Consider the following 24,971-nt stretch of genomic DNA (forward strand, 5'->3'; position numbering starts at 1 on the left):
TATTATATCTATCTATCACCTCACCAGAGTAATGAATACAAAAAAATACCCCAAATTGTTACCAATAAAGAAATAAGCCCTGAAAAAACTCAACCACTTCTCCGCCCCATAAAAATTTACGGTAATACACATCAATAACTTTTTCCTAATTTTTATTTTTTTTTTTTAACCCAAAAATGGAAAAACCAGCAATAATAAAAAAAAAAAAATAATTTCATATTGCTGTGATTTTACAAACCCGCAGAATAAAGGTAACATGTTATGTTTGAATTGCTAAAAACAATTTACTGCAGAAAGTTATTTAAAATTTAAGAACTTCTATGTTAAAATAGTGCTATAGAACATTCCAACTCTGGCATGTGAGCTTGTTTCTTAATCCAGAATTGATGAATAAATATAGCCATGGCTTTCAAGAAGTAAGGATAAAAAAAAAAGTATATAAAAAAAAATAAAATACAGCCACCTTAAGCAGAGCGACTGTTGATTAGATTTCGAGAGATCAGAGACAATACATTGAATTTTGATTGACCTACAAGGTCTTCATATTGCCCTGCTGCTCATGTATTTGCAACATTAAAGAGACTTTTGGCACAGAATAACTGTTTAAGCCATTCGGTGCATCATGGCAGACCAAATCATTTAGGTGAGCCTTCCCACCTACGTGTTTTCCATCTATCTCCACCCTTCTCTGGCCCTATGAAGCTAGAGCTGTCAATCAAAGAGGGGGGATTGGAGACTGAGTGAAAAGCAGCAGGTGGGAAGGTGTAGTTAAAGGTTTGGCCCTGCCGTGAGGCACCCAGCGGCGGAACCTAGTTTGAACAGTGATTCTGTGCTGATAGTTCCGAAAAAGCTACTGCAATCGCAGGTCGACTGCGGTTACCACGGCTCAACCACAAATGTGTAATGGCACCCAAAAGTATGCTGAAAAATATCAAATTGTCTCATTTTCTGAATGTCATTGGATTCTAATATTTCAGGTATGATCCACCTGCTCTGAATGGAGAAGAAAAGGTTGTGTACATCAAAGTTTCCAACACAAACTTGGGTATATCTACATTGTGGAGCCTCGAAAAGTTTGAAGAAAAACTGGCAGGAATGAGAGAGCTGTACCATGTAAGCTTGCTGGGGGTTGGAGGCGCCTGCTTGGGGGTTGGAGGCGCCTGCTTGGGGGTTGGAGGCGCCTGCTTGGGGGTTGGAGGCGCCTGCTTGGGGGGTTGGAGGCGCCTGCTTGGAGTATTCTCGCATACATCATGGTACTCTTATATCTGCAGGGGTTCTTGGATAGTAGTGGTGATTACCTCTTTTATGACCCTGCTGATACATGGGAGGTAGAACTGAATCAACAATCTCCGAAAAGGCAAGTGCAATGCAATCCTTCATGCATTCAGAGGGGTTTTCTAATTTTAGAAAAATAGTCCCCAAACAGGTCCTACTAAAAAAAAAAAAAAAAAAAAACCAACCCCGCCAAGTTTCTAAAATGTAAAAACCTCGAAGTCTTAAATTCAGTTTGCTGCCTTTTATTGAAATACTCAGACCTTAAGTTGTTGGTGCCCACCCCTCCACCCGGTGCTGAAGATATGAGGGTAACGGATAAGTCATCAATATCATTTTCACGAGAACCCCATCAAGCTCTAATACTATACGGGGAAGAGACACAAGTTCAAAATACTGATAAATGGCCGCTCACATATGCTTGCACATAGATAAAACTTCTATAAGTGAAGTACTTTTGAAGTCAACTAATAGTAATTCTGAGTAATGAGCTGTATGTTACTAAAATATGCTGTAATACCCCATTATAGCCTGCAGATGGCAGCATTGTTTTTTAAGCTGTTCACGGCTGGGCTGATTCATTTTGATCCACTTTTCTATAGGCAGTAATTTCATGCGAATTCTGCCAATTTTAGTCTTATTGTAGAACCTGAAAGGACCCTGCTTGTTGGAATTTATACTCTAAAAACTTTATATAGAAGGATAAAAAAAAAACCCTCACATCTTTTAGTTTTTAATCCAATAATTTGGATGCAAAGATTTTTTTATTTTAGTAACTGTTTGCTGTGCTTGTGTGCTGTGGCTCGCTGATACTGCAGACACAATACACCTGTCACAGATGGCCATTTACTAGTGATTTGGGCAGTGCATGGAGGGCACAGTGAGGACAGTCTGTGAAGGTGAGATTACAGCTCCAGCGGCTTCACATCAGCTGCTGAACAAGAAACCCCAATACATTAAATTCCCCTTTATAGCAATAAAACCTGATAAATGCTCATTCCACATCTGCAGACACACACTGGTATGAAAATGGAAATTTCTGGATGAACAAACTTGTGTTTTGTTTTTTTTTTCATTTTACAACAGAGGAAGAAATTCACTTTCAAGACAAACATCTGGCTTGCTAATCGGAAAAGGTAATGTGGGTTCCCCTCCAGTATTCACATGTGAACGGTCCCTCTTCCCCGCCCACTAAGCATCTTTTTCTGTAGGAGTTTGTACTGTCAATCATTGTGTGGGCTGGGGAAGGGCAGGACTCTGCGGCTTTATCCTGACCGTATATAAAAGCATTTAATGAATCCGATCATAGGAGACTTTAGCTCCAAGCTCAGTGCTCCACTGTTGACTTCAGAAGCTGCAGAAAAACCTTCCAGATCTGTTCTAGATATCTAATAATTTGGATTTCTTAAATTGGAAGAAATCTGTATCATATTGTAAATCCATGAAACCTGTAACTTGCAGATTTTACAGTGCCCTAACTGCTAGTTACTCCATTCATTGTCTCCCGGCCACAGTCTTGTGGTCCGGGAGAATGAGGGACACAAATGACTCATTCTGGCGATTGATGAGGGGGACCTATCCTGATATAATCTGAATACTTAATTGACGGGTGATAATTCTTATAACTTTGGTCAAGGCTTTGTCTTGCCTGCACTTCTTAGTAGTAGAAGTCCTGCATGTTTCTGGTCATAGAGAACTGCAGATAAGGAGCCACCTGACTCTTCTAGCAGCAAGTATCTCCTAGATGAAACGATTGGCATTGTACAAACTGAAAAAGATGGTCCATATTTTGCCCCAGCTACACTTTTTTGCCTAGAGCGTACCACTAGTGATAAATTTAAAGCACCACACTGCCATTTTTTTTATTTCACCCCCGAGTGGTATCACTAATGTATGTTCCCTGACCCTAGTCTTATACTTAATAGTTGCTGCCTTCTGCTCTTCTCTGCACTGCTGCTTCAGTCCAGTTGCGCCATCTTGTGACCACAACGTCTGACTGCCTGGAAGTCAGAGGTAATGGTCACAAGCTCTCAGTGTAAGTGCTCGATCTGGTGACTTCAGGGTGGCCCAGCAAACACTGGAGCAAACTGGCAGAAGACGTCCGCTGTGAAGTATACTGGGGGCACAGTAGGAGTAGTTTTATGTCTGCAACCATTTACTCCCTGTGATGGCTAGAGATTAAAAAAAAACATCATCTTGTGAATGTCACCACTGGAAAGGGAGAGCTGGGAGACAGTCTCGGTCTCTTCAAGTTTGGGTGGAACATCGGTTCAGCAGCAAGTCGATAGCCACTAATGTTCCCCTGTTGGAAAAGTAAACCCAAAGCAACTGGTGGAGAGACATGAGATGCAGTGTCAAGGGTCTGAAAGATCAGGAGTTGTGTTTTTTTTTTTTTTTTTTTTTTTTTTAATTGTAGGACCGCTCTTTTTCACGTGTTTCTTAGAAGTATAAATATCCATGAACCTTAGTTATTTTGCGCAGAAATATAAACCTTTTTTTACGTCTCGCAGTGCACACTGATACGTTTGTTCCCAGTACGATGTTCTCTTCAGTCTGCAAGCAACTGGTTACCACTGAGGTTGAAACAATGGGCAAGGACAATCATTCTCAAGACGTGGTTCTTCATCTGCTCACTGACCTTCACCAAGTCCTAACATCGAGCAATGATGTTGTACAAGCAAATGAAGCACACGGTGAGCAAAAAAGGCATGCTGTAGGCATAGAGCTAATAATGCTGCTGAGTGCAGTTGATGCATGTAGGGAAATGATAAAATTCTGAGCCGCATGGATTCCCATTTCCATATCTGCATAGTGGAGAGCTAATGTTTCAGATCAATCCTGTGTCAAGGCATGGCAGAAGTAAATGGCACAATTGTCCTTGTCTCTTCTTCTCCTTGGCTTCCAAGAAATTTGCATTAATTGTACTTTCTGCAGCTGTTGCATTGTCCATGTTAAACAGATAGTAGATGGCACTGTGTTAATTAGAAAGTGATAATACAATAGTGTCACCTACTTGTGTTTTTCAGTTTTTTCTAAATCCTTCATGTTTGTGCTGATATTTGGTTGCTGTATGTCCCAAGTAAAATTCTTCATTCTCCCACGTCTGAGCCCTGACTGTTCTGCTGAAAGCAAAAATTTGCCACCTTTTCATCCACAGTTATCACTGACCGTCACTTTACCACTGAGTAGAGATTAGTCTCTCTAATCTGGCCATAAGCATTCGATAAATAGCGACTCCCAAATTTCAGTGGCATCATCTCTATAATCTGTAGGTCCTCCCAATTCTCTACAGTCTTTAGATGTTGGGGGAGATGAGGATCTGGCAGTTGACTTTTTACTGCCGTACCTCATTGTTCTCTAGGTGATGGCTTGGATATCTAGTGGTTGAGAACTGTTTCCAAGATCAGAAAACACTGCTTTTTCTAAAGAGGCATTTACGTTATATGATCTCTGCTCGTTAGGAGCGCTCCTTTTATGATGATTGTGCTGTCTAAACAGATTGCCGATCACCTGAAAAACGTCCAAAATGCTCTTTCGTCGGGTGATGGTTTGCCCAAAAGATCATGGTTCTTGGCAGCGCATCATCCTGCGTAAACCAGAATTGTGCTGCCGATGCCAAAAACAAGGGCAGCCTATGCCCACTGAATAATTTATTACTGATTGTTCAGTGTGCATCTGCACTATTAAACGACCGACTGATTGGTGGTTGTTTGGGGCTGTCGGTCCACTAGTGTAAATGGACTCTTAAAAATGCCGTTAGGGTATGTGCCCACGTAGCGTTTTACAAGCGTATATGCTGCAGAATTTCCGCAGCGTAAACGCTTGTGAAACGCTTGGTAATCCGCCCCCCATGGTCCCCAATGAGAATCCGCAATTTCAATGCCCATGCTGCGGATTTTTCCAGTGTTTTTGATGCGCTCAAAAATCCGCAGCATGTCCACTATTTGTGCGTTTCTGCATGCGGATTTGAGGTCCCAATGCACTAAAAAAAAACGCATGGCAAATCCGCATGTAAAAATGCTGCAAAAATGCTTGTAAAATCTGCAAGCGTTTTTGACTGCCAAGAACATGCAGAAACGCTGCAGACATTTTCTGCTTCATTTCTGCATCGTGGGCACATAGCCTTACGCCTAAAAACTGCTGCATGTCAATTTATTCTGCGACTTTTGCCCTTCTCCCTTCACAATGCAGAGTGTGAATCCATAGTGATGTTTGCAGTTAAAGTTAATTAATCTACAATGAATAAGCCCTGTGTGCATGCACCCCAAGACTAGGGTCCCACCAGCGTATTTTCTCTCATTCCAGATAATCCGGCCGATTATGCTGATGGCACGCTCTCTGATGAGGAGATGGAGAAAGTCTCCACTTTCTCCATTCTGTCAGGCCGTTGGAATCTTACTGCACTCGTATGTCATCCTCGTGCAGTAAAATAACACTGGTCCTGTGCAATCTGATATTTTGTCGAATTGCATTCAGACCAATAATTCGGTCGTCTGCACAAGCCCTGATAGTGATTTATCATTGTAGATGAGACCTAGTCAAACACATTTTCCTTGCCTAAAAAAACCCCCCGCAACCTTGAAGGTTGTTTTTTTTTTTTTTTTTTTTTTTTTTTTTTTGCTGGAAACCTTGTTTAAAGTATGAAATGTTTTCTAGCTAAGCAAAAAATGCTGTTAAAAATATTTATTAAATGGATTGACAGTTTCAGTGTAGAGGTGACCTTACAACAGTACCTTGCTTGCGCAGTAAAATAAGTTATTACATTTTATTGCAATGAGATCTTGTCCTTTGATGAAAGCGTCTGCTTTTGTGACTTTCAAAATCCCCTCCACCCTCCTTATCCCCTCTTGTATGTCTTATTGTTTCATCCCAGTGGTGGCCAGTTTTCCATCAAGGAGTATGCAAATGTTTTTGTCTTTTTTTCTTGTATTGAAGAACGCTGTGACGTGAACACCCAGCGGCATCTGATATCGGTCTCCTCTGCTTTCAACCGGATGGCTGTTTCTGTCCGGCTGATTGATGAAGCTCCCGACACCCAGGCAGTGTACCCCAAACAGCAATTAATAGCCGAAGTGAAGAAGCTGGGGGACAGTGTGGCGTTTCTCCTACATGTAGGTCTCCTCCATCCACCCCCTACCTTGTTTTCTACACAACGTTGAGTCACATCTCTGGGCAAAGTGTTTTTTTTTTTTTTTTGGTGTCCATGGCTCTGAAAGGAGTTGTGTGATGGCCAGCAATAAAACCAACAAAAAGGACATTTTTTTTTTTTTAAGAGAACGGCTCATAAATTTCACGTGCTGTGAATAAGAAAAAAAGACGGCGAGGTTTAGTTTTAACACCTTTTTAGAGATTGCAGTAATGACACAACTTTTTTCACTGTTTGAACAAAAGCAAAACTTTTTGAAAACTTAGTCTCGTATATTTTAACATACACACGCCAAACTAAACTATAAAGTACTGACACCGCCACATAATATTTTATTAATACACGTTAGCCTGGTATTTTGAACACCGCAGATAAAGTTGCAGGGCGGGCCGCCTCCTGCGGATGTCTTGTTTCATGGCAGCTATCCTTTTTTTCTTTACTCAGGGCTATGAATGTGACATTACCTCAATGCTGAAAAAATCCAAGAAACAGATTATCCAATCTGTCACCGTCATTGCCAGTTTGCTTGGTCGCCTCTCGATCACCAGGCAACCCAACATCAGTCAGTGTTTGGATGATAAATGTGACCTGGAGCAGGCGGAGGTACTGGAATAGACCCCTGTTAAATCACGGAAGTTACTTAAGTCTCTGCAACCCTTCATATCAGAACCTATGGTCCGAATAAAAAGTCACTTGCGTGTGGTGGTGTGCAATGTCCATTTTCAAAAAGGCTTTCCCAGCTATCGCCTCTATAGGGTGATGCTGTAATGATCTATTGGAATCCTCAAAAATTACAGTAACAGCTCCTGTCTTGAATAATTGTAGTTTTAGTTAAACTATGGCGCTCACTGTTGAAGTTTGGATCATGTCTGGCTTTTAATATGTGCGTAAAGGAAAGGTCTATTCTTTTTTTGGGTGCAAAATTGGTGGTTGAAGCAACTAAACTGCACTCTGTAAGCAAGATAATGTCATCTAGCTTTCAGCCGTGAGGGTAGATACACCAATATTATCAACATATCGTTACTGGCAATCGGTACAAAAATATATTTATGTAGTTTAAACGAAAACTTTTAGGCTAAGCTCACAATCCTGAATACCCACAGAGGAGGCCCCATACCAGTGATGAACTTTGAGACCCCAAAGGGGTTCCTTTTTGGTCATATGAAAAGGGCTTGAGGTGTCCAGCTAACAGTCTGTTTATCGGCGCCTCTTAACTTTTCCCCGACAGATGATGCCATGGAAAATAAGGATTCGGCTTGTCCAATTTTGGACTGTCATCCTTAAGCTCTTGAAGAACTAGGATATTTAGCCACAGACTGCTTAAACTTACAGCAGTATTCACTTATAAACCTCAGTATTAACGATATATATCAGCCAAGAGGAAAAACTTTTAAAATATAACCTTTATTAGATCCTTAAAATAATTAATTTTTTGTACCTCCAATGTCCAATATAAACGGCTCATAAACCCCTATTGCATCATAGGCAAGCTCCCTATACACTAGAGGGAGTCAGCACAAAATACTTCTAACTAGAGATGAGCGTTGTTCTACTCGAACTGTTCGCCAATCTCAAATTCAAGCTGTTTTGGGCGGTGTTCGAGCCGTTCGGCGAACACGAACAATTTGAGAAAAATTCGGCTGTTCGAGGTTATGTTCGATAACTGTTCGTGCACCAAAATCATAACTGGATTTTTTCTCAGTAATGATGAAAATTAATGTTAATACGCAGTTTGAGTGTACAGCGGGGTGGGTGGAGGGGCAGGGGATGGATCTCTGCAGGAACAATGAAGATCTCCATTTTTTTTTCTCTTTCCCACATTTGCAGTGGGGAGGTGCAATCTGTCAGCCTATCAGCAGCGCACACACGGAGCAAAGTGCTTTTTTTCACACAAGCAAGGGCATGTGTCATTGGCAGTATATGTCACATGTCCTTGCCCTATAAGACCAAGCCATTTTCCCCGTCGCCACCATTTTCTCACTGCTGCAGCTGCATGTTAGACGGCACCGCTGTTGCTGTGTGCGCTATACCTTGTTAATTTCAAGCCAATTTTCGCACAAATATACAGATAGCTTGGGAGTAGGGAATAGTTGTGATTGCAGTCCTTTTAAGGACTAGGTTACAGCATTTCCTACGACTTTTATCAGGCAGGTCTGTGCTCTTAAATAGATAGATTGTGGGAGTAAAGACTAATTGTAATTGCAGTCCTTTTCAGGACTAGGTTACATCAGTTCCTATCAGTTTTTGCCAGGCAGGTCTGTGCCAGTGCTGTGCAAGTTTTTTTCACAGCATTTGGCTGAATCTAGCAAAGCTAATCCTTTTTGGCCTATTGCAGAGTGTGTTAGTCAGTGGAGTAGCCTATCTGTGTTGCAAGATATACCACCTGTGTATAGAATACCAATTTTTTTACTGCACCTAGTGAAGTAAAATCTTTTGGGCATAGCATCATTCTATTAGTCCATCTATATTGACCTCCATCAGGTTGCAAATTGAATATAATTTTTTTCTGCATCTAGCTCTGAAAAAATATTGGGCTTCTAGCTGTGTGTGGGACTTGTTGTATTAGTCCATCTATACTGACCTCCATCAGGTTGCAAACTGCATATATTTTTTTCTGCATCTACCTCTGAAAAAATATTGGGCTTCTAGCTGTGTGTGGGACTTGTTCTATTAATCCATCTATACAGACCTCCATCAGGTTGCAAACTGAATATATTTTTATCTGCATCTAGCTCTGAAAAAATATTTGGCCTTCTAGCAGTGTGTGGGACTTTCTCTATTAGTCCATCTATACTGACCTCCATCAGGTTGCAAATTAAAAATAATTTTTATCTGCATCTAGCTCTGAAAAAATATGTGGCCTTCTAGCAGTGTGTGGGACTTTCTCTATTAGTCCATCTATACTGACCTCCAGCAGGTTGCAAATTGAATATAATTTTTTTCTGCATCTAACCCAGCCAATAGTTTTGGCCTAATACCACAGTTTGGCCACTCAGCTCTGCTCGGTTCCCATCCATTGTTTTTTTGTGCAAACAACTCCAGAGTTGTTAATTAGTTAACCACCAAAATGAGTGGAAAAAGGCCTACTGCTGGTGGAAAGGGGAATAGGCGTGTTGGGAAGGAGAAAAAAGGTTGTGTCCGTGGGGTAGGTGTTAAAGCAACAGTAACATCTGCAGAAGAAAGACCATCTTCCAGCCAAACTAAAATGTCTACTTCTTTTAGCGGACAATGTGATAAGATCCCTTTCTTACGGCCACGCCAATCGCTACAAATTCCAGATGAGGCACAAAAACAGCAGGTGCTTCAACGGATATCAAGTGCTCCTTTAAGTGGGCTCTCCTCCACATCAACTTCAACATCACAAATACTCCAGTCCTCAAAGGTGTCACCCCAATCGCACTTGCTTCCTCACAGCTCCCAAATCTCCAGCTGCCCGTCTGAGTATGAGGTAGAACAGATGGTTGAGTCTGCAGAGCTGTTTACTCATACTATAGCCTGGGAATCAGAGGTCGACTCCAGCGCTTCTGTGAATCCAGACGAGGAAATGATCTGCACTGATGCCCAGAATCTTTATGAGTCGGATCCAGGACCAGACGCAGAAGGTTCTGACCATAATGTAGACCCTCATTCCCAAACTGTAACTCCTGTTGGTGGAGACAATGAGGAAGACGATGATAAGACTCAAATACCTGATTGGAGCGACAACTTTAGTTTTTTGTCAGGGCAGGAACAGGTTGGCTCTGAGGACGACGGGTGTGATAACGCACAGGGTGATGATGATGAGGTTGGAGATCCCAATTACTGTCAACCCACAGTCAGCCAAGAGATGAGGTCAGCAGAGGAGGTGGAGGAAGATGCTAGTGACGACAAGGTCAGGTTGCGCCTTCCTGGACAGAGACGTAGTACTGGAAGCACGTCAACAACTGCATCCTCAAACACAACTCTTCCTCTCACCACAAGTCGTGGTGGCTCTTCAGGTCGCATGGGTGCTAAGCCTTGCATAGCCTGGGCATTTTTTCAGATCGATAAAGATGACCCAACTCGTGTTATCTGTAACATTTGTCAGCAAAAGCTAAGTAGAGGCCAAAAAATACATAGTTTGAGTACTTCATGCATGAACCGGCACATGGACATGAAGCATAAGTTGCAGTGGGAAGCTCAGTGTGCTACAATGCGGCCTAGTCGGCCGGGCCAACCACCGTCTGCCATATCTTGTGCATCCGCGGCCTCTTCATCCTCTGTGACTGGGGGGACAGCAGTCACACCTGTTTTGGGGCGCAGACCTGCCACCTCTTTACCCGCAACAGCCAGCGTGATTGGCAGGTCATCATTTTCTTTGGAGGTGGTAACACCAGCTGGTGTTGAGCGCTGTCCAACATCGATAGCACCACCTTTGGATCAAGGCAACCTAACATGTCCGCCTGCATCTTCCTCACAGACCGGCAGTTTGCCGGGGACACCCTTATCAACCCCGTCTAAGCACAATAGCCAGCCCTCGGTCCCTCAGATGTGGACAAGTAAAAGACCATTTCCTCCTAGCCATGAGAAAGCTAAGAGGTTGAATTTCACCATCTGCAAGTTCTTGGCTACAGAAATGCTGCCTTTCCGCCTGGTGGACACAGAGGATTTTCGAGACCTTATGTCCGTCGCAGTGCCCCAGTACCAGATGCCCAGTCGGCACTACTTCTCAAAGAAAGGTGTGCCTGCGCTCCACCAGCATGTCGCACACAACATCACCGCTTCTTTGAGAAACTCTGTGTGTGACAGGGTGCATTTCACCACAGACACTTGGACGAGTAGGCATGGACAGGGGCGTTACATGTCGCTGACTGGGCACTGGGTAACTATGGTGACAGCAGGACAAGGGGCTGCTGTCCAAGTCTTGCCGTCCCCACGAGTTGTGCGTCAATCCTCTTTATGTCAAAGTTCCTCCACTGCTTCTGCCTCCTCAACCTCCTCTCAGTCTTCCACCTGCACCCAAAGCCTGTCTGGTCATGCCACAAGCTTTCTAACTGCGCAGAAGGGATCCTGCACACCTCCTTACTATGCTGGCAGTAGGGCTCAACGTCATCAGGCGGTTTTTACATTGAAATGTCTGGGAAATGTGAGTCACACAGCTGAGGAGTTGTGGTCAGCTCTGGAGAACCAATTTCATGAATGGTTGTCTCCACTGGACCTGAAACCAGGGAAGGCCGTGTGCGACAATGCTGCAAACCTGGGTGCGGCCCTTCGCCGGGGCAATGTCACACACGTGCCTTGTATGGCTCACGTGTTGAACCTGGTTGTCCAGCAATTTTTAGCCCACTATCCCAGACTAGATGGCCTTCTGCAGAGGGCACGGTCGCTGTGTGCTCACTTCCGCCGTTCGCATCCCGCAGCTCAGCGACTTACATCTCTACAGAAGTCGTTGGGCCTGCCACTTCACCGGCTAAAATGCGATGTGCCTACCCGGTGGAATTCAACTCGGCACATGTTGCAGCGACTGTGGCAGCACCGACAAGCCCTGGTGCAATACGTTCTGACGTATAGCCTGGGCCAACGAGATCCAGAGGTGGGGCAAATCACGCTGGAGGAGTGGTCTCAGATCAGGGACCTATGCACCCTTCTGCACAGTTTTGAAATGGCGACGAAGATGTTTAGTGCTGATGATGCCATTATCAGCATGACTATTCCGGTGATTTACATGCTGGAGTACATGTTAAACAGAATTCGGAGTCAGGTGGTGGCACAAGAGGAGGTGGAGGAAGTAGAGGAGGAGGAGTTGTATGCGGAAGGGCTAACATCTGCAAGGTCCAGACGGTCGGCAGCACCAAGGCGGCAGGCATGTGAGGGTGGGGGAGATGGTTTTACCAGGGCGCATGGTAGCAGCCAAACTAGTGAGGAAGGTGCAGGAGCCCAGGAAGAAGTGGAGGACGAACTGATGGAAGACTCATCAGATGAGGGAGACCTTGATCACATTTCTGTTGTGCGAGGTTGGGGGGAGAGGACAGAGGAAGGAAGCATGATTGTTACCTCGCCACCAACACAACAGGGACTTGGTGCTCCTGGATGCGCAACACACATGAGTGCCTTCTTGCTGCACTACCTGCAACATGACCCTTCGAATTGGGAGAATTAGAAATAATCCTGACTACTGGGTTGCCACACTGTTAGATCCCCGGTACAAAAGTAAATTTGCAGAAATTATTCCTGCCATAGAAAGGGATGCACGCATGCAGGAGTATCATCAGAGACTGTTGCAGAATCTTACATGTGCTTTTCCACAAAATACCAGTGGTGCACGTAGTGAATCTCACAGTTCCAACTTGCCAACCGTGGGACCGTCAAGTGTTCAGCACTCAAACCGTAACAGAACCACAGTATCTGCTGGTAACATCAATTTTGCGGAATCATTTCACCACTTTTTTAGCCCATCCTTTGCAAGGCCACAGGAGACAAGAAGTCTGACACCTAGTCAACGCCTAGAGACGATGGTACAGGAGTATCTCCAAGTAAACATTGAAGCCACGACTGTGTCACTGGACCCTTGCTCTTTTTGGGCTTCCAATCTGGATAAATGGCTGGAGTTAGCCACTTACGCCTTGGAGATCTTGTCATGCCCCGCAGCCAGCGTTCTGTCTGAACGTGTGTTCAGCGCTGCTGGTGGTGTGCTGACAGATAAGCGCACGCGGCTCTCCACTGATAATGTAGACAGACTCACGTTCATAAAGATGAACAAATCATGGATCCGAAACGACTTTTCTACCCCTGTGTCATCCTGGGGAGAGTAAAAGCTTGATGATTGGTTAAAATCACCCTACCAACCGTTTTAAGCTTTCAAATTACTAATCATGTTTATCTGTATCTTGGCTGGAAAATAATTTGGGCTTTGTAGCAGTGTGCAGCACTGATTCTATTAGGCCATCTATAATAAGCTCCACCAGATTTAAAATTACTAATCATGTTTATTTGTATCTTGACTGGAAAATAATTTGGGCTTTGTAGCAGTGTGCAGCACTGATCCTATTAGGCCATCTATACTAAAGCTTCACCAGATTTAAAATTAATAATAATTTTTAGCTGCATCTAGCCCGGAAAATAATTTTGGGGCTCCGAGATGCGCAAGACACATAAGTGCCTTCTTGCTGCACTACCTGCAGCATGACCCTCATATTGTCAGAATTCGAAGTAATCATGACTACTGGGTTGCCACACTCTTAGATCCCCCAAACTTTTCGATCAACCTTTTCATTTTAATAAAGACCAAAAAAATGGTCATTTTTGAAATTATAAGCATTAGCAGGTTGTTAGAAACTGAAATCAAACAGTTTTCAACTCAAAACTTTATTCTAGGTGATGTTACATTTTCACATAGGACCCCTTGTTCGAAAGGAGCTTCTGAACTCTCTCGTCCATTGAATTTGTCAGGTTTTGGATGGTTTCTGCTTCAATTGTTTTGCATGAGGACAGAATACCCTCCCAGAGCTGTTGCTTAGATGTGAACTGCCTCCCGCCATCATAGACACTCCTTTTAATGATGCTCCAAAGGTTCTGAATGGGGTAGAGGTCAGGGGAGCATGGGGGTCACACCATAAGTTTGTCCCCTTTTATGCCCATATCAGCCAGAGATGCAGATGTTTTATGTGCAGCATGAGATGGTGCATTATCATGCAGAAAAATGATCTTGCTGTGAAATACACGGTTCTTCTTCTTGAACCATGGCAGGAAGTGCTGTTTGAGAAAATCCACATACATTATGGAGTTCATCTTTAGCGCCTTCAGGGATCCTAAAGGGGCCGACAATCTCTCTCCCCATGATTCCAGCCCAAAACATTACTCCACCTCCTCCTTGTTGGCGCTGTAGCCGTGTTTGCGTGGGGTGTCCATCAACCAGCCATCCTCCACTCCATCCATCTGGACCATCGAGCGCTGCACGGCACTCATCCGTGAACAAAACCGTTTTGAAATCAGTCTTCATGTAATGTTTGGCCCACTGGAGCCGTTTTTGCTTGTGTGAAGTGGATAGAGGAGGTCGACAGGATGGCGTATGCACAGCTGCAAACCTCTGAAGGACCCTGCATCTTGTTGTTCGGGGGACGTTGGAGGCACCAGCAGCTTCAAAAACTTGTCTGCTGCTATGACAAGGCTTTTTTGCCGCTGCTCTTTCAACCTGACGTAATTGCCTGTAGGAAAGAGTCCTCAATTTGCCCTTATCAGCACGCACACGTGTGTACTGTGAATCTGCTACATACTTCTTGATTGCCAAGACACTTCATCCTGATCATCGCACAATGTTGATTGTAGTCATGCCTTGACCTAAACACTCCACAATTTGTTGCTTCTCAGCAGCCGACACATCCTTTTTCTTTCCCATTTTGGCAGAAAATGTAGGCTGCTTAATAATGTGAGACAGCCTTCTTAAGTAGTCTTGCCTTTCATTGGACACACCTGCCAAACTAATTAGCACAGGTGTCTGCAATTGCTTACAGTGATATAAAGAGCCCTGACACACATCACCATCAATGAGTTTAACTGACAAACAAACAAATTCTTCCCTTATCACTCCTAAACACTTTTTGCATAATAATTTGGAACACAGTGTACATGTGCTTTTCCACAAAACACCAGTGGTTCACGTAGTGAATCTTACAGTTCTAACTTGCCAACCGTGGTCTGTATGGAGTTGTTCAATAAAGGGCCCAAAATTAAGATAACATAGATGGGAGAGGTCTCTATGAATAGGAATTCCTAAGTATTTGATACCCTGTGAGGGCCAGGCAAAGGGAAAGTTGAACTGGATGGAATCCTATATGGATTTGGGGAGGGAGACATCGAGGGCCTCAGACTTCGCTGCATTGATTTTAAAATTTGACCATGTAACAAAGTGATCTATTTCAGCCATAACAGCATGGATGGATATATGTGATTGAGTGATATATACTTGGACATCATCAGCAAATAGAGAGCACTTGTACTCGGTGCCTCCCACCTCAATCCACCTAATATTGGGGTTATGGCGAATTGATGAGAGCAGGTGCTCCGTCACTAGGATGTATAAGAGAGGGGACAGAGGACATCCCTGCCTTGTCCCATTGGTGATTGTGAAAGGTGATGAAAATGTTCTGACACGCCCCCTGGGCCTTGGGACACCCGGAGCCGGACCCTTTTTGGTGGATGCTGGTGGTTGTAGTCTCCGTGGCGGCAACCCGGTTCCGTGGCTCAGGGCGGTCAAACCAGTGGCGGAACTATTTATGTGGTTTTGATGTTTAAATGTCCGACTACGCCACCCGTGGATTGCGGTCAGAGTGAACCGCCGCTCCAGGGCAGACCGCTGAGGCTGGTGTTGTGGGTGCAGCAGAGCGTAGCATAACTCCCCACGGGAGGAGTATAGCCTCAGGGCAGTGTATGCGGAGGATGGGGGTGATGGTGCAGGGCAGCAGCAGTAACGACATGGAGTCAGTGATGCAGTCCAGGGCCTTTACTCACAGTTCTTATTATCCAGACCACGTCTGCAGGTAACGGCTGCCCACGTCGTACTGTGCTCACCAGGTGAGGGGCTCAGACAACTCCCAGATAACTTTGGAGCACTTCACAGGACCCCCTTTGTGTGTCCTTTGTCTGGCCTTTCTTACCAACCCTTCTGTCCGGCTGCCTCGGACCTCCTCTTGGTAAACTTGGCGCCAGTTTCCCTGACCCTATGTGGTGCCTTCCTAGCGGGTGTAGCGAGGGGCTGCGCCACATAAAATGTCACAGCCTCCTGTTTCTAGCTGAGGGTCGTTTCCTGCCTCCACTAGTTTCGGGGACCGGTCTCCCCCTTTGGCCTGACCCCTCCACGCAGGTGGATTCGGGCGTGCGGTGGCGACTCGCCCGTCCGCACCCCTGAGATCCCTTCGTTCCTCGTTCCTGGAGCCTTCTCCGCTCCTCTTCCTTCTTTCTCCCTCTTCCAGGCCTGGGCCTCTGTTACTAGGCCCGCCTCCGGAGCAGAGCTCATGCAGAGCCCCTGCTCCCTGCCACTTCTGCTCAGACTTCTCTGCACTGAACTAAGATGGTGCCCACCTTTTATACTCCCTTCTCAATGCACCCAGGAACTGCTTCCTCTCTGCTCCTGCACTACAGGGTTCCCCTTCCTCAGTGTTCCCTCCCCCCACTCCAGCCAGGGACAGGGACTGTCGTGCCCATCTCAGGGGCATATTGGTCGCCCTGCCCCACGGCAATGTGGTGTAATGCATGCAGGTGTCGGGTCCTGATCCACACTACATCCTTACCTGAGAGTGAGATATCACACCTCTGGGTGAGGTGCAATACCTCTGTAGCAACCGAGCCCTCAGGGTGCTACAGTTCCATTTATCTTCAGCCTAGGTGACGTATTGCGATACAGGGCCGTGATTTTGGCTATAAAAGGGTCCCCTAGACCCCTACCCCAAGCTTTTTAAGAGAATCATATATGGCGTGCCAGGAGACTCTATGGAATGCTTTCTCAGCATCCAACGAGAGTATCTAATTACAAATTTTTAACTGCATCTAGCCCAGGAAATACTTTGTGCCTAGTAGCAGGGTCTGCTAGTCAGCGGATTATCCCGGCTGTTAAGCAAGCTACACCACCTGTAGTTTGGACACTTCATTTTTTCAAAGGAAATGCTTCGGGACCACGGGATACTCAGTGAAGAGCATCAGGAGGCACCCCAAGGCATAGAGGCTCGGACTGGCAGTAGGATGCCTTGCGGTGGACAGCCGAGCTCGATCCTTATAAAAGCTTTTTAACTGCAGCAGCTTTAGTGGACGCTACTGGAGCTGGAATTACGCGGCTGCTGGCATGAGACTTGCCCTCCAATAGATCCTTGTAAATGGATTTAAAGTGTATTTATTCAAATTAGAGAGACAATTTAAATTAAAAAGCTTAGAGCTGCCTCCACCACAGGGGGGCTCGCTCGACCCACCAGCGGACAGGCACCAGTATTGGGAGAGGGGGGCTGGCCGTCAGGGTTCACCGCGGCTCTGGCACAAACCCGGCGACACGGAGGTGGCACGGGCAGGAGCGGACTGAACGTGTCGGCTTCTCACTTTTTGGATTTTAGAAGGGCATGACATGCCTATATCTGTGTCTCCCCCTCCTTTTACTCCTCCACCTCATTTCTTTTCGCATGACTATATGTACTTGTCACTTTTCCATGTGTTAGTTGTGTCTTCTGAGCAGTTTGTCAGCTTTTGGACACCTTTGAAGGTGTTTTCTATGTGTTTCTATGTGTTTTTGTTTGCCTGCCATTGGTTTTAACGGTTTTCGAAGGTGTTCGACGAACCGAACCGAACTCGAACACTACGGGGGTGGCTCAACACTACTTCTAACCTTATTAAGGACACAGTACACTATAAAACAAGACACTGTGCAACCCTCTTATACATCCTATTGGAAGGAACAAGAAATATATAATGTCAATCCCATCTGGTCCATATAAAACTTAGACATAGTGATAAAAAGCTATAAATAATATGTGTAGATCTCACCCATTCTCTTGTCCATGGGCATCCTCCAGGGTTTTTTTTTCTCCAGTTCAGTAATCTCCAAATATTCAGGATAAATCTACCCTGGTGATTGCTCCCGCCCTGACAAGGGCAGTACCCAAGTGTCAGGGCGGGAGCAATCACCAGGGGCACGACAGGGTAGATTTATCCTTAATATTTGGAGATTACTGAACTGGAGGATGCCCATGGACAAGAGAATGGGTGAGATCTACACATATTTATATTTTTTTTATCACTATGTCTAAGTTTTATATGGACCAGATGGGATTAACATTATATATTTCTGGTTCCTTCCAATGGGATGTATAAGAGGGTTGCACAGTGTCTTGTTTTAGTGTACTGTGTCCTTAAGGTTAGAAGTATTTTGTGCTGACTCCCTCTAGTGTATAGGGAGCTTGCCTATGATGCAATAGGGGTTTATGAGCTGTTTATATTGGACATTGGAGGTACAAAAAATTAATTATTTTAAGGATCTAATAAAAGTTATATTTTAAAAGTTTTTCCTCTTGGCTGATATTTATCTTGAAGAACTAGGCCACCACCAGAGGAGTCTCACAGAGAACAAAGGTTTGTTCTTGAGTATAGGGGAGTGAAGTGAGATGACTGCCGGGTGAACGATTGCCAAACTATTGCTCAGCCAATTGCTATTTAAACGAATGGGGGCTGGTGCTTTAGATTCATAGCCTTCCCATGACTCTTAGACCTATTCTCTAACCTCATGATGGATAAGTCTCTTTCCTAGAGAGGAGAAAAATCCACTCTGGTTATCCCTATCCAGTAACCAATAGTTTGGGGCTGACCAAGGCTTTATCTGATCTCTCAAAGGGCCCCATTCCACCAAAGTGGTCTTTCTCTATGGTTTTGGTTTCTATGCCCCTAGCAAAGACTAATGTGATATATTATTACTTTTTTTTTCTTTTTTTTGGTCTGATCCATAGTATTAAGAGCAAACAAATTGTCTTTTATTTGCATGTTTCCAATCTATAAAATGTGACGCATTACATGTGTTTTTTTTTTTTTAATGCATGTGGGCTAAATGTGAAAAGTGCATAAAGTTTGACATCTACATAAGGAGTAATATTTCACTTGTGTCCCATTAGTTCATCTCGCTTAACATAAAAAATAGTTTCCTAAGTGGAAGTGAAAACTTAATGATGGAGCTGATTGATTTCCTGGCCGATGAAGTTCACCGCTTAGAAGGAATGTACCAGAAAGCCTGGTTGGAGAGTTACAAGGTATTAAGAGTACTTCCTCCCCCCCCCCCCCCCCCTTACATCCCCCCCCCAAAAAAAAATAAATAAATAAATTAAAAATATTGTGTATTGGCAACAATGACATCTGTATATTTGAAGGGGTTACCTGGAAATATAATATTTCCTTTGGTTGTGGGTTTTTTTTTTTTTTTTAGAACCTCAAAATTACCTTTTAACAATTAGCGATTATTTTGTCTAAGGAAGGTGTCTTTATTGAATTACAATGGCCAGAGTATTGTTACTTGCCTAAACCTGTCCAAGAATGATAGAGGTGACTTTGAGCATGTGCAGTAAGAAGCTTGGCACCTTCCCTTGATGTGTAGGAAGATGTGCTCCCAGGGGATATTCTGTTTTAATAATGGAGATACCAGGAGTGTGAGCCAAGAGGTGGTCCAACATGCCTGTGATCTTACCTCAGCACTCCTGGTATCTTCAGTATTAGAAGAGGCTGCTCACACTGCTGTCCACCCTGTCTACCTGACGTAATACTGGAGACACCAGGAGAGCTAAGGAAAGAAGAGGCTGCTCACAATTCTGTACACCATTTCTATCTAACCTAATACTGGAGCTACCAGAAGTGCTGAGGTAATGGGCTACTCACACTGCTGTCCGCTAGAGATGAGCGAATATTTCAATATTCGGTTCAGATGACGATCATCGAATTTGCAATATTCGCCAATTTATTCGTCGAACATTGCCAAACCTTCAAATGGGCCCAAAAGCTGACAAAACACATAAAATTAGGGGCAGGCACCAGGAAAATGTCATCAGTTGACCCACAGTACAAGTATAATTAATTATTATTTATTATAGCGACATTTATTCCATGGTGCTTTACATGTGAAAAGGGGTCATTGACTGGTAAGAGTGGACCTTGCCTGCGAGGGCGCATGTTGTGATCTGCAACAAGTACTAAGGAAAGACAGGGGAAGGCTTTCCCTACAGTAAGACTAATCTGAATCCCTACGATGTAGCGGGCTGCCTGTTCCTAGTGAACGGACCCGCCTAAGTCCTAGGCTAGTCTGAACAAAGACCTATAGAATAAAGGGAAGGGTCCCTAAAAGAACTAAGGACAGGAACAAAAAAGGGACACCTCCTGAACAGAGAAAGTTGTTGCAGAACACCAAAAGATAAACTGACTAAAAGGTACTAGAGGTCCCAAAAGGACCAAGCGAACGGACAGGCACAGAAGCACCTGGCTAGCAAAACAGTCAAACACTGAAGTCCAGCACAGCCAAAAAGGCGGAGCTGGAATATAAAGGCAGATGGTCACGGGACCGCAAAACACAAGATGGGGGAAAAAAACAAACAGGAGGGTTATAACAGCGCACAAACAATGTACAAGGGATGGGTGAGGATACAGTAGGTCAGGATACAGCTGGTCATGCAGTGGTATGGTGGAGCGGTGGTTACTGCAGGTTGTAGGCTTGTCAGAAGAAGTGGGTCTTTAGCTTCCTTTTAAAGGTTTCCACAGTAGGCGACAGTCTGTGTTGGGGTACAGAGTTACACAGTATGGGAGATGCACAGGACAAATCTTATATGCTATTGTGGCAAGAAGAGATAAGAGGGAAGTAGAGAACGAGATCTTGGAAGGATGGGAGGTTGCGTGCAGGTACAGTAACTAGTACAAGGAGACTAGGTCACACGTATGGAGGAGACAGGTTTTGTATGGCTTGGTATGCCAAAGTTAGGCTTTTTAACTGGAGTCTCTGGCCAACGGGGAGCCAGCGCAGGGATTGACAGAAAGGAGAAGCTGGGGAATAGAGGGGGCGACAGGTGTATTAGTCAGCCAGCACAGTTTAGGAAAGATTGGAGGGGTGCGAGCGTGGTAGAAGGGAGGCCACAAAGCAGGTGTTTTGGTAGGTTCATGGTTGAGGAATGTGCGGATACAGGAGATATTTTGGAGTTGGAAGCAAGTGGAAAGGGAATGGATCGGACGTTTGAAGGACAGATCAGAGTGAGCTACCATTGACTTTGATGGATGGGTTAGTTGGGAGGGGGGTAATGAGATGGTGGCAAGATGATGAATTTATTTTTATCCATGTTAAGTTTTACAAATCTAGCAGAGAAGAAAGATGAAATGGCAAACATACACTTTGTGGGATTCTGGTTTGTAAGGAGGTGATATCCGGTCCAGAGAGGTAGATCTGTGTGTCATCAGCATAGAGGTGATACAGAAAGCCTCAAGACTGAAAAGGGGGAAAGCATGTGTAGTGATGTCCAAAAAATTTTTTCAGTTGATCCAGGCATGGACGAAGTAGGGTATGAGCAGAATCCAAACCCTCGTCACCAGACATTAACCTCTGGGGGTGGGCATGGATAGGTTGGAGAATGAAACCAATACACACCAGAACATTGAGAACTAAACCAGTATACAACAGGGGATGGAGAACTAGACAGCAAGTGTTGGAATCCCCAAGGCTTGCGGGAGAAACCTCTGTATCTAACACTTCCTCCAGTGTTTCTGCTTCCTCCACCTGTGCCCTCAAACTCTGCCTTAATAAGACATATGTTCCAACAGTACTGCTAGAATCCTCCCCACCTCCGTACTGCGCAGACAGGGCTCACCGCAATCGGGCAGTGTTAAAGTTAATATGCCTTGGAGATCGCAGTCATACTGCTGAAGAGTTGTGGACAGCTCTCCAGGCTGAGTTTTAGCAACGGCTGTCTCCACAGAACCTGGAGCAAGGGAAGGCCGTGTGCTATGATGGTGCAAGCCTGGTGGCGGGGCAATTTCACACACGTGCCTTTCATGGCTCGCATTCTCAACCTGATGGTACAGCAATTTCTCCGCCACTTTACCAGCCTGGATACGCTACTGCGTAAGCCACGGTCTCTGTGCTCATTTAAGACTATAAAAATAAGCAGAATCTTTAGTATAAAAACAGACTACTAGACAACAAGCTAACTCCTTCATGATAGAGGCCACCATCTCCTTAGCTTGCTGCTGGTACTTTTCGTTGGGAATGAGCTTGTCTCCAACCAGACTGGAAAATTTCCATTGAATTATGGCACTCCATGGTATTAGCGGTGCACCCAGTACCAGAAGAAAAGCCATGCACAATTTCCTTCTCAGGAATTTTATTTGGTAGACTGAGTGGCTGCCCAAATACATTAGTTTCTCACAAAGGAGCTGAAGATGCTGAGTGGCAGTAGGTGCAAGTTTCTCCAGCATGTGAGACATCCGAGAGGGCAGCACGGTGGCTCAGTGGTTATCACTGCAGCCTTGCAGCGCTGGTGTCCTGGGTTCAAATCCTACCAAGGACAACCTCTGCAAGGAGTTTATGTTCTCCCCCGTGTTTATCGGGGGTTTCCCCCGGGTTCTCACAATTTCCTCCTCAGTAAAAAAGAAAAAAAAACAGCCAAGTGTCCGGGAACCTTCACACAGACTTTTCTTAGCCAGGCCTGCTTCTCTGCAGGGTTGGACGGGCCCACTATAGAACTGGGGAATCCTCTGGTGGGCCCTGGATAGTTCATAGCGCAAACCTTGCATCTGCTTTGGGGCTCTTAAGCGGCGGAGGAAAGTCAGCCCTCAGAATCCAATCATCTGGTGGGCTCAATGTTCTTCAGTCTGACACTGCTTTTGGTGACAATTGTATTTCACCACAGCCATATTCTTTAGTTCGGTGAAAGGACTGGCATAGAGGGAAACCGTATCTAATACGGCTGACATTTCTCCCAGGAAGTCCTCTAAAACAGCTTGTTCCATAAGCAATGGCAGCCCATCCAACATCTGCTTGCACTTCTCAGTGGTGCTTCGACACACAACACACACCTTTCTCCATGCCTTGAATTTAATCACTACAGAGTTGGACAATGGCTTGATCTGCAATGCATTTGAGAAATAACGTGCATAAGCAAAGCCACGGTTTAGGCCACTGAAGGTCCTCATTAAGTGAAACTCATACAGCATTCCCACAGACTGAAAGAGGGGTATCAAGACTTCCAAGACAGCCAAGTCTTCCCTGTCCTCACCAAGAGGATGACTGTCCATGTTCACCTACTCATCCTCATTATCAACCAGTCCACGTTGGGATGAGATGAGGCTGGGCTGTGTAGCATCACCCTGTATAGTTCCTTGCACCACCTGCAATGCCTCCTCTTTAATTGTGAGCTGTGAGCATTTCAGTAGACAGAAGCGGGATGGTGATGCTAATTATGGCGTCATCGCTGCTCACCATCTTGGTGGAGTCCCCAAAGTTTTGGAGGATGGCACAGATGTCAGACATCCATGCCCACTCATCAGCTGTTGTGTGGAGGCTGACCTGAATTCCAACGGGCGTGTTGAAGCTGGTACTCAACAAATGCTCTCTGCTGCTCACAAATCCTTCCTAACATCTGCAGCGTTGGTTTCCAACATATGGTGACATAGCACAACAGTCGGTGAGCTGGAAGCTGCAAATGCTGCCGAAGCACTGCCAGGGTGGCGGAAGCTGACTGACTTTCTGAAATGGGCACACACGTGGCATGCTGTCACAAGCAGATCTGGGTAGGTTTTGAGAAACGGCTGAACCAAAGTTGAGCACATTTAGTGCTCGCTCATCACTAATGTGTACTCCTGTATGGAGAACAATATCAGCACCAAAGATGAAGAATTAAAAGAAGAGATGTAGCCTGCTTTACATACAACAGTAGTAAGACAACCAATTTCGATTTAATCATATGTACCCCTGTGTGGAGAACAATATCAGCACCAAAAATTTGAAACTGACATCTGGCCTGCTGTATGACGTTGGGAACAATGAATTATTTTTAGTGTGGATGAGGCCTGTTTAACATAGGAGATATGCTCCAATCAATTTCAAACTGACATGTCCCCTACAGTATCACCTTAGTAACAGAAGAATTTTTTTTTTCCTCTATGGCGAACCGTATTTGCACCAAAGAATTAAAAAATGAAATGTAGCCTGTTTTATATACCACGGTAGTAAGAAAACAAATTTCAATTATATTGTGTGTACCCCTGTGATGACAACCCCCACCCCCAAAGGGTTAACGTCTGGTGACGTGGGTCAGAAAGCTGCTCGGACCCAACTTTTTTTTTTTTTTTTTTCCCCTTGTATGGAGAAAAATATTTGCCCCAAAGAACTTTAAGCTGAGATTTAGTCTGCTTTGTATACCAATTTTAAGTTTATCATGTCTGTGTACCCCTGTGTGAAGAACAATATCTGCACCAAAGAATTAAAAGATGAAATATAGCCTGCTTTATATACCAAGGAGGAAAAGAAAACAATTTCTATCTTGTGTACTCCTGTGACAACAATATCTGCACCAAAGAATTAATTTAGTTAAAAAAGAAAAAAAAAAAAAGTGGAGTACAAACTGTTTTCACTGCGCTGCTGGTCAGCTACTTGGAAAGTACGTCTAAAATCCAAAGGTTCCAATAGAGGATTTTTAATTTTTTGTACTGTTACAAATTAAAATCAACGCGTTTTTGAAGTTTTCTCCAACTTAATATTAATTTGTAACAATACAAAAAATAAAAAATCCTTTATTGGAACCTTTGGATTTAAGACGTCCTTTCCACGTGATTGACCAGCAGTGCAGTGAAAACCGTTTGTACTCCACATTTTTATCTATTTTTGGTCTATTGATCCACGGTTGTACAGCAGCTGGTATAAGCATACATATTGTTGCAGATTGCAACTTGTCAAGGTGAGTGCAAGAGTTAATTTATCTGCACTATTTTAACCAGTTAAATCCCTATTTTGCGCTCATTATCTTTCTAGTGTCTTGACTTCAAAGAATTAATTTCAGTTGAGTATAACTATAATGGGGTCCTACACCTTTTCCACTACAGC

The 24,971-nt window shown here is 44.4% G+C and overlaps 1 protein-coding gene across 1 annotated transcript in view; it reads left to right on the forward strand.

Moving 5' to 3' along the window:
* LOC141155469 (kinesin-like protein KIF14) overlaps window positions 1-24,971 on the forward strand; it is a 96,064-nt gene that overhangs the window by 59,712 nt on the left and 11,381 nt on the right. Inside the window, exons 20-26 of the mRNA XM_073642335.1 lie at window positions 978-1,113; window positions 1,272-1,357; window positions 2,359-2,408; window positions 3,783-3,965; window positions 6,208-6,383; window positions 6,863-7,021; window positions 19,018-19,152. Of these exons, the coding sequence (XP_073498436.1) occupies window positions 978-1,113; window positions 1,272-1,357; window positions 2,359-2,408; window positions 3,783-3,965; window positions 6,208-6,383; window positions 6,863-7,021; window positions 19,018-19,152 (925 nt within the window). The remainder of the gene's footprint in view (window positions 1-977; window positions 1,114-1,271; window positions 1,358-2,358; window positions 2,409-3,782; window positions 3,966-6,207; window positions 6,384-6,862; window positions 7,022-19,017; window positions 19,153-24,971) is intronic.

The sequence above is a fragment of the Phyllobates terribilis genome, unplaced genomic scaffold, assembly GCF_046119375.1.
Source record: "Phyllobates terribilis strain yellow unplaced genomic scaffold, ASM4611937v1 Scaffold_7__3_contigs__length_470593459, whole genome shotgun sequence".
Classification (NCBI taxonomy): domain Eukaryota; kingdom Metazoa; phylum Chordata; class Amphibia; order Anura; family Dendrobatidae; genus Phyllobates; species Phyllobates terribilis.